This window comes from Elephas maximus, chromosome 22 (assembly GCF_024166365.1).
Source record: "Elephas maximus indicus isolate mEleMax1 chromosome 22, mEleMax1 primary haplotype, whole genome shotgun sequence".
Taxonomy (NCBI): Eukaryota; Metazoa; Chordata; class Mammalia; order Proboscidea; family Elephantidae; genus Elephas; species Elephas maximus.
Window position 1 is genome coordinate 22,852,675 of NC_064840.1, and position 9,909 is coordinate 22,862,583.

At 62.1% G+C, this 9,909-nt stretch overlaps 1 protein-coding gene across 1 annotated transcript; it reads left to right on the forward strand.

Annotated features, from left to right (window-relative positions):
• Positions 1-1,168: 1,168 nt before the first annotated feature.
• SUSD2 (sushi domain containing 2) lies at positions 1,169-8,185 on the forward strand. Its single transcript, XM_049865407.1, has 14 exons — positions 1,169-1,264; positions 2,492-2,696; positions 2,804-2,955; positions 3,339-3,506; positions 3,898-4,072; positions 4,375-4,576; positions 4,871-4,956; positions 5,030-5,298; positions 5,386-5,529; positions 5,638-5,796; positions 6,594-6,842; positions 6,933-7,205; positions 7,419-7,701; positions 7,796-8,185. Exons 1-14 carry the CDS (start codon positions 1,189-1,191, stop codon positions 7,821-7,823), a joined length of 2,469 nt encoding a protein of 822 aa, XP_049721364.1. The 5' UTR covers positions 1,169-1,188; the 3' UTR covers positions 7,824-8,185.
• The last annotated feature ends 1,724 nt before the right edge of the window (positions 8,186-9,909 follow it).

Sequence of the window (9,909 nt, forward strand, 5' to 3'; positions counted from 1 at the left end):
AGAATACTGAATCAGAGGCTATGTAATTATAGCTGGTCAAGCACACAGGGCCTTGGAAAGTAGCCCCTTATCTTGTTGATAAAGTATTAAAGAGCAGAGATGTCACCTTGAAGACTAAGGTGCGCCTGACCCAAGCCATGGTATTTTCAATCGCATCATATGCATTTGAAAGCTGGGCAATGAATAGGGAAGACCAAAGAAGAATTGATGCCTTTGAATTGTGGTGTTGGCGAAGAATATTGGATATATCATGGACTGCCAAAACAACAAACAAATCTGTCTTAGAAGAAGTACAACCAGAATGCTCCTTAGAAGCAAGGATGGTGACACTGGGTCTTACATACTTTGGATATGTTGTCAGGAGGGATCAGTCCCTGGAGAAGGACATCATGCTTGGCAAAGTACAGGGTCAACAGAAAAGAGGGAAACCCTCAGTGAGATGGATTGACAATGGCTGCAACAGTGAGCTCAAGCATAACAACAATTGTAAGGATGGCGCAGGACCGGGCAGTGTTTCATTCTGTCATGCACAGGATTGCTATGAGTCGGAACCGACTTGATGGCACCTAACAACAACATCTTGTCTGAGCACCTAGTTTGTTAATCACAAGTAGTTCTTGGGTGCTAGCAGTAAAAGTTATATGGTGGTCTGCGCTTAGGTTAAGATTCCAAGAATAGTGAATCAGAGGCTAATTATAGCCAGTCTGATCTCTCGCCTGTCTCACCATCACCCCAGCTCCATTCCTTCCCAGCCAGGACGCCCAGCCAGTGTCCGCCCTCTGACCCCTGCAACCCCCAACCAGCCCGCTGAGGATGGCTGGGTAGACTCTGAGGACGGGGAGGGTAAGGTCTGGACTGCATGGTCCCACCCACCCATCCCGCAGGTGCCACCCCCCTCAACCCTCCTGTTCGTGCGGGGCCAAAGGTCGCCCGTCCTCTACCCTCTAGCCCCCACCCTCATCCCCACCCCCACCCCAGGTTCCGCCGAGGTCCGGCTCACTTGCATCCCAGGCGGGTTTCAGGAATGTGCTAACCCCGCAGGCCGCGCGCCCTTGGCCCGCCACCTGTGGACTTTGGGAGGCCGGCGGACGCGGGCGGGGCCAGGGGCGGGGCGGCAGCCGGGAGGGAGCGGCCCCGACCCACAGCCCTCACAGCCCCGCGCCGCCCGCCCGCAGACCCGGCCTCGCCATGAAGCTAGCCCTCCTGTCGTGGGCCCTGCTGCTCCTGGTGCTGTCCCTAGGCCTGGGCCCCCAGCCTGCCGCAGGTATGTCCGCCTGCCCCGACCCTCTGTTTATCTGCCCATGTGCTGCGGGGCTGGCCAGGACAGGCGCTCCTCCATCTGCTTCGGGCTCAGCCTCTGCCTGTCCATCAGCAGCCTGGAAAGGCACTGGGTGGTAGGGGAAATCCTGGGATCCAGGTCGAGGGGCTGCCAGCTGGGACGGCGGTCTGGGGCTTCCCCTAATGCCGCCCCAGACAGGCCCGCGGGCGGGGGTTCTGTGGGCTGGGGCTAGGACGGGGACCTGGGGCGCCTTAATGCTCACCCAGAAAAGCCAGGGGCCAGGGGGCTGTGGGCTGGGGCAGGAGGCCAGACAGCCTCAGGCCTGCACCTTGGCCAATGGAGGGCACAATTGTGCACAGGTGCCTCATGCCACCCAGGGAATAGTCCTCACCCAGGTGGGACTGAGTCCTCAAAGTCAGGGGACGGCAGCACTACAGAGGGACCCTAGCCCAAGAAGGGCTGGGCAGTGCCCCCGATCCCGTTCCCTCCTGGTCTTATCTCACTTACTGGCATCCCTCAGCCCCCTCCCCCACCCCCTTGAGCCATTCCCATAAAAAAATGGGTCAATAAATATTTATTGATGTACTTGAGTGCCAAACCATGTACCATGGGTGAAGTGGGGCCAAGTGGCTCTGGCCCAGGCCCTGGGAGACACATAAGGAAGGACTAGGGTGCCTACACCACACCCTAGTCTTTGCTTTTGACCGGTCCTCCAGGTCTGCCTGAAAAGACAAACCCTCCCAAAACACACCCCTCTGCCGGAAATGCCCTCCCCCCCAGGAGGAAGGGTGTGTGTGCCCCTTGATGCCTCTCCTGAGGGCAGGGGTATCTTCGGGGCATTGCCCCAGGAGAGGGGGTGGGTTGAACTCCACCTGGCACATCCCCTCCACTGGACTTCAGATGGGACTTTTAGTGGCCACATTGTCAGATCCCGGCCCAGGAGAGCTGGAGTGGTCCCTAGACCACACTGAGGTTTTAGGCAACTGTGGCTTGTGGGAACCCCTGCCTTTGCAACTGGGGAACTTGGTGGCTGAGGGTCAGTTGTGCCCCAGGGTTGACTTGTGCTGAGAATCACCCCATCCATCCCCACGAGCTCTGTGGTTCCCTCCCCCCATGTCCCCAGGGGATGTCTCTCTGGGATGAGCATCAGGGAGCCTAGATGAGACCTGGGCATGGGGTAGCTCACCCAGCTATCAGTGTCCTCTCCCCCAGGGGCCCAGGAGAGCTGTGCCCAGCGCTGTGGGGACAAGAGTGGACCCTGCTCCTGCCACCCAACCTGCTCCGGACTGGGCAGCTGCTGCTCAGATGTGCGGGACTTCTGCCTGGACATCCTCCCCTACTCAGGTTCCATCATGGGTGGCAAGGACTTCGTGGTACAGCACCTACGCTCTGGCCCCACCGATGGTGTGGTCTGCAGGTGGGCGCCGCCCCTCGTACCTGTGCCCACTAGCAGCAATGGGTTCCCTGGGGAGGGTCAGCTGCCTCCCCTGGCCCTGGCCCACCTCTTGGCTCTTGGCCCTACAGGTTTAAGGGGAGTGTGGAGACACACGGCCATGTGGATGACAGCCAGCAGGTGCACTGCGTGTCACCCCTGATCTATGAGAGTGGCCCCATTCCATTCATGCTCTCGCTGGACAATGGCCGCACCTTTGAGCGCTCTGGCACCTGGCTGGCTGGTGAGCACCCCTCAATCGCAGGCGGAGGGACTTTCCCAGCACTCATCTATGCACTGGGAAGTCTGCCTCTCCGCCACACCCGCTGTGCTGGCCCATCCAGTCCTTGGGCTTCCCACCTGGCCCGTGGGTGCTGCACCCGACAGGGCGGGGGATCTCCTTGCCTTGTTTCCTGACTCCACCCCTACTGGCATCCAAGCAGACATCCCAGCTGGGTCCCACAACAAGAAGGGCTAGGCACCCTCGCTCAGCTTAGCTTGGCTAGACCAGGCACCCAGCCGCTCCCTGCCTCCATGTCCCGTGTTCCATTCTGCCAAGAGGGTCTGCTCACTCCTTTGTCCTCGGAGCCCCTCCCCTCACCTTCACTGACCTCTTCCCCCACCCAGTGCACCCCAGCAAGGTGTCACAGACAGAGAAGTGCACACTGGTGAACGAGACCCGATGGCAGTACTACGGCACCGCTGGTGCCGGGGGCAACCTCTCCGTGACCTGGAGCCCCGGGGCGCTGCCCACAATCTACGTCACCATCGAGTTGTGGGGTTATGAGGAGACAGGTGAGTGGTTGGGGGTCACCTCTGTGGGCCTGGAGGGACCAGGGGTTTGAGTCCCAAGGGAGAGAAAGGGAATTAACTCAGGAAAGGGGCAGGTGGCTTGGGTCCCTCTCCAGGCTGCGCAAGGAGGAGGTGCATCTTGTCCTGAAAACAAAAGAGGCCCATCCTCCCCGAGCCCCAAGGGCTGGCCGGGAGTGGGCCCATAACCCTGGGTGTGGGAGGTAGGGGTCCCCCAGCCCAGGTCCTGGCTGGAGCTGCAGGGCAGGCCCTCCTACAGGGACAGTCCCTCGTCCTTCCATCAGGCTGCTCTGCACGCTGAAGACCGGTGCCAACTCCCTCCCACCCCAGGATCCACAGAGGGGCTGGGGCTGACTGAGGTCTTCTCTGCCCTCAGGGAAGCCATACTCAGAGGAGTGGACAGCAAAATGGTCGTACCTGTACACCTTGGCTGAAAATGTCTCCAACTCTGGCACCTTCACCTTTACTCCCAAACCTGCGCCACAGAACTACCAACGGTGGGAAGTGGGGGCACTTCGTATCCTGGACGCCGCTCACCAGGCAGGAAAAAGGTAAGGGCTGCACAGGGGATGGGTGAGGCCATGTCCTGACTACCACCTGCCTATGACCCATGGCTCAGCAGGGAGGCTGGTGGACTGTAGGGTGGAGGCGGGTGGAGGTGGGCCACATGGAGGAGGTGGAGGTGGGCTGTGGGGTAGGGGTGAGGGTGAGCCACAGGGAGAGAGAAGGTGGGGGTGGGCTGAAGGGTGGATCTGCAGGAGGCTGGGGTAAGGGTTGGGTCCGGAGGGGGTTGGAGTGGGCAGCGGGGTGGAAAGTGGGGGTGGGCCCCCCTCAGGGCTGTGTTCCCCCACAGGGATGTGCAGTCACTCTGGAGCAACGAGCATGCGCTGGCCTGGCACCTGGGTGACGACTTCCGGGCTGACCCTGTGGCCTGGGCACGCACCCAGTGCCTGGCCTGGGAGGAGCTGGAGGACGAGCTGCCAGACTTCCTGGGGGAGCTGCCTGAGTGCCCATGCACCCTGGCCCAGGCCCGCGCTGACTCTGGCCGCTTTTTTGTGAGACTCCACCTGCATTGGGGCTGAGGGGTTGGGGCAGGGCGCATATGTCCCTCACCCTGGCTGGGTTCTGCAGGCCTCAGTCTGTGGATGCCAATTCTAGGACCTAGCTCTTAGGATTTGAGAGGTGGCAGTCGGGGGCCAGGTGTTTGGGACTAGCACCCCTGAGTTCCTGTGCTCCTCAGGCGTCAGGCCCTGGGTCTCCCGTGGAGAAACCCCAGGACAGTGCTGGGGCAGAGGGGGCACCATCCAGGGAGGGCCCGAGGTGACCAGATGATGCCGGTCACTCTGCAGACGGATTATGGCTGTGACATTGAGCAGGGCAGCGTGTGCACCTATCACCCAGGGGCTGTGCACTGTGTGCGCTCTGTGCAAGCCAGGTGAGCACCCAGACTGGGGGGCTCAGGGAGTGGGGGCACCTGCTGGTGCTCCCTAACCTGTGCACACCCCTAGCCCCCGCTATGCATCGGGCCAGCAGTGCTGCTACACAGCAGACGGCACGCAGCTCCTGACTGCAGACTCCAGCAGCGGCAGCACCCCGGACCGCGGCCATGACTGGGGCGCACCCCCATACCTAGTGCCACCCCGTGTGCCTGGCCTTTCCCACTGGCTCTACGATGTCATCAGCTTCTACCACTGCTGCCTCTGGGCGCCCGAGTGCCACCGCTACATGCGCCGGCGGCCCTCCAGCGGCTGCCGCAACTACCAGCCCCCACGCCTGGGTGGGTGCCGGCCAGCTGTGGGACCCTGGGACCCAGGTGGGGGCACGGTGTGCCATGTCTAACCCACCCACCCCTGCTGTCTCCCAGCTTCTGCCTTTGGGGACCCACACTTCCTTACCTTCGATGGCACCAACTTCACATTCAATGGGCATGGCGAGTACGTGCTGTTGGAGGCGGGCCTGACCCAGCTCAGCGTGCAGGCGAGGGCCCAGCCAGGAATGATGCCTAATGGTGAGGCTGGCTGGGGGCGCCCAGCAGGCCCAGCCCTGACCCTGGGAGCTGTGACTCTGGGAGTTGGTGGAGTGGGAGGCCGAGCCGAGTAACCCTGTCTGCCCCCAGGCACGCAGGCCCTTGGCACAGGGCTGACCTCAGTGGTGGTCCAGGAGGGCACTTCGGACGTGTTGGAGGTCCGGCTCACTGATGGGGCTAAGATGCTGCAGGTGCTGCTGAACCAGCACGTACTCAGCTTTGACGAGCAACGCTGGATGGACCTCAAGGGTGAGCAGCCAAAGGCCCAGGGGCATTCCCACCTTTCCCAGCCCTGGCAGTAGGCTGGGGATGTCCTAGGGCTCGGACGCAAAGACAGGGGCCACCCAGGGCTCACTGCAGAGTGATGGTTAGCCCCTCACCCTGCACTCCAACTATAGAGGTACCTGGGAGTGCCGGCACACCCAGCAGGTGGTGAATCCAATCCCCTGACATGGATCTAGGCCTGAGGTTGGGTGGCTTGTGGAAAAGCCCAGCCTCAAGGTGCTGGTCTGGTCTGTGGGCTGTTGGCCTCTCCTTTGCCCTATGGAAATGCCCAGGTCCAATACATGGGGGCTGGTCTTAAGCCCCTCAAGACCAGACGGTGGGCAAGCTTCTCACCACAGCCCCTAGAACAGTGAAATTAAGCCTGCCCGCCTTCCCCTAGAGGGTTAAGGGGGTCCATTGGAAGGGACAGAGGCCAATCTGCCAGCTCCAGCATCTGATCCCCTTCCCACAGCTGTGCCGCCTCAGGAAACCTGAGCAAGTACAGTGTTCTCAGTTGGGGACTGAGGGTGTTGGGGGTGGGCCTGGCAGGCAGCCTGCCAACACACTGCCTTGGCATGGGGCTCTCTGCAGGGGCTGGGCACCTGAGGGGATCCCATCACGGGTGTGGGCAGAGGTGAAGGGTTGGCCTTGGGGGTGCCCTCCCATTGCCTGCTGGTCCCTGCACCCCACTGGTGCTGACCCACCCCATCCTGGGCCTACGGGGGCAGGGGACGGTGCCTGTGGAGGTAGCCCCAACCCCATATCCCCCACCGCACATCCAGGCATGTTCCTGTCGGTAGCTACTGAGGAGCATGTGTCCATCATGCTGTCATCAGGGGCTGGCCTGGAGGTCAGCACACAGGGCCCGTCCCTAAGTGTGACCATCCTGCTGCCCGAGAAGTTCCAGAACCACACCCGGGGACTCCTCGGGACGCTCAACGACAATCCTGCCGATGACTTCACACTGCCCAGTGGGCACGTCCTGCCTGCGACCGCCAGTGCCCGGCAGCTGTTTGGGTTTGGAGCCGAATGTGAGTGACCGTAGGGGCACGCTGGGCAGGGGGCACACAGACCCACAGCCACCAGCAGGTGCAGCCTGACCCACCCTGCCATGCCCCCAGGGGCTGTGCGGAATGAGTCATCCCTGTTCACCTATGACTCCCACTTCCTGGTCAACAACTTCCTGTTCCGGCCCAAGCACGACCCATCCTTCCAGCCTCTCTTCCCCGATGAGGTCACTGCCTACTCCCACTTGGTACACGAGGCGAATGCCTTCTGTGGGGAGGACCCTTTCTGCAGCTTCGACGTAGTGGCCACTGGGAGCCTGAGTGTGGGCAATGCCACAAGGGCTGCCCACCAGCTGCACCAGCGCCTCGTGCAGAGCCTGCAACTGGGTGAGAGTGGTGGGGAGGGGGCTGTGGGCACTAGGACGGGACCTCCTCCAGGGCCGGTGGTAAGGGGGCTGGGGCACTGGGATGGGATCCCCTGGGTTAGTGGGAAGAGGGCCAGGGGCACTGAGATGGGATCCCCCGGGTTGACGGGAAGGGGGCCAGGGGCACTGGGATGGACCCCAGGCCAGCATCTCAGCCCTGTTACCTGCCCCCCAGTGGTGTCTTGTGGCTGGGTGGCGCCACCTGCCAACGGGCACAAAGAAGGCATCACGTATCTGGTGGGCTCCACCATCCGCTTTGGCTGTGATCACGGCTACAGCCTGGACGGGGCAGAAGCCAGCACCTGCCAGGCAGACGGCACCTGGTCCATGCCCACCCCGAGGTGCCAGCCAGGACGGAGCTCCACGGTGCTGCTGAGCATCATTTTTGGAGGCCTGGCCGTGGCCTTGCTGGTCGTGTTGCTGTACGTGCTGCTGAGCTGGCGCAGAAAGGGCCACAGGTGACCACCCCCGCCCGGCCCTGCCCTGCCCCACAGGCTCTCCTGAGACCGGAGGTGCCCTGCCTGCTACATGCTGCATGTGTCTCTGTTGCAGGGCCATCGCCTGGGGCCCGAGGCCATGAGTGCCTAGCCCACATGGCCAGCTGTACGCCAAGAATACACACTGGGGCCTGGATACCTGAGACCTGGTGCCCACTCTCTGCTCGGACCAAAACTGCTGCCCAAGTGCAGACACTTGACCCCAGGCCTTGGCCATGCTGTCGTTCTACCAGGCCCAGACTCCATACCCTGGAGTTTTAGCACCCAAGTCCCTAGCCCTAAAACTCCAGCATCTGATATTCAAATACCCAAGACACACGCCCTGATAGTCCGATGCACATAACCCTGACCCCTGAGCATTTGAGTCCCAGTGCCCCTCAACGTGACCCCTCAATGCCCTGCTGCTTCGGTTCCCAGATCCTGCCTTGCCTGAGACCCCACCCGGCCCAGCCCACGGGCACAGAGAGGCCTCAGTACCCCAGAGCGGAGAGCCAGCATCCACATGATGAAGGGACTACCCCCTGACACTCCAGGCTTATAATTCTAGCTTGTCTATGGACATCACTTGGAAGCACCCTGCCCCTCATATGAGGAAAAACACAGCCTAGGTGCCCCATCCCTGGTGTCCTGTGTTTATGCTACCCCTCGGTTCCAGAGAGCTCCCCAGCTGCCCTGTGTGTCACCCACCAACAGCACCCAGAGTGACCTGGGTCTGACTCCCACCCCCTTTACCCACTGCCTGGTCACCTGGCACAGGTCCCTCCCAGCCTTTGTCTCTTCATCTGGCAGGGCGATGTTTGCCAGGGTTTGGTATAGGCCACCACACTAGGGTGCTCAGGACATGAGACGGGGCAGACTTGGACTGCCAGCCCACCCGCTCCCCAGGTCAAGCACCTGCCCTTGTTCTCCAACCTGGGGGTCCCTAAGAAGAGCTGCCCTGCAACAAGCTGGCTTGGACTGACCCTGGGCCCGACCCCCCAGCCCCCTGTCCCCTGGCCCCCCAGCCCCCTGTCCCCTGGCCGCCCAGCCCCCTGGCCCCCCAGCCCTTGGGTCTCCAGCCCCCTACCCCTGGCTCGGCAGGTGGACCACTCTGTGGCCAGGTGCAGCCACTGGTGGTGACATCCCTGTTCCTCTAGGGACTGAGGCCCTGTTCCAGGTCCCTGGACCTTTAGCCCAGGAGGATTAAAAGCCAGATACAGAGCCCAGGCCCCATGCCACCACCTGCCCTCCCTGCCCCTTCCCTGGGGGCACATTGGTCAGCACTACCTGAGGGGCAGGGAGAGGAGGGATGTAGGTGCCAGGAGAGATGGAGCTGTGGAGGCTTCCGGCCCAGGTGGAAAGTCTCCTTTGTGGCAGAGTATTTGCTGGGGGCCGTGAGCATAGGGAGGGCAGGATGGGTCCGACTTCATCCTGGAAAGACCCTGGTAGAGGGAGTGCCAGGGAGGGGAGGACCCCAGGGAAGGGCAGGCCTGGGGGCTGGGGATGCAGTTCCAGGAGTGGCCATGTGGAGGCAGCAGAGGGGAGGCTGTGATGGGGTCCAGGAGTGGCCATGTGGAGGCAGCAGAGGGGAGGCTGTGATGGGGTCCAGGTGACAGGCCCTGCAGGGGGATCCACAGGTGTGGCCTGGTAATGGCCCATCCCTGTGTCCCCTCCATCTCCACTTGTGTCAGGGCCACCAGACATCATCCAGCCTCAGAGTCTTAGACAAGGCACAGCCACGCCTCCCGCCCCTCAGCCCTCCCCTTGGGTCAGGGTAGGTCCTGACTGGAGGGCTTCCTGGAGGAGGCAGTTGAGCAGATTAAGGGTATGCTCAGTGTGGCAATGCTGAAAGTGAGGGACTGGGGGCTGGCCTGGCCCTGGAGGACCCAGGAGTCAGAGGAAGAGGAGGGGTCAGTGAGGAGAGTTCCAGGCCTGGAGGTGACAGGTGCTCTGACACGTGGAGGTGGTCAGCCTCCACCCACTGGACCACTTCCCACCCCCCAGCTCCATTTCCCACCCTCCAGGAAGGGCAGCGGTGGGGCCTTGGCTCCCAGTCAGGTACCTTCTCAGCAGATGAGGTGGGGCTGGGCCCACCTCCCCCAGGCACCTGCAGTGAGTGAAGCTGGTTTCCTCTGGCCAAGGCAACTGGGGCAGCCCACCCCCAACTTAGCGGATGCTGAGCCCTGAGCC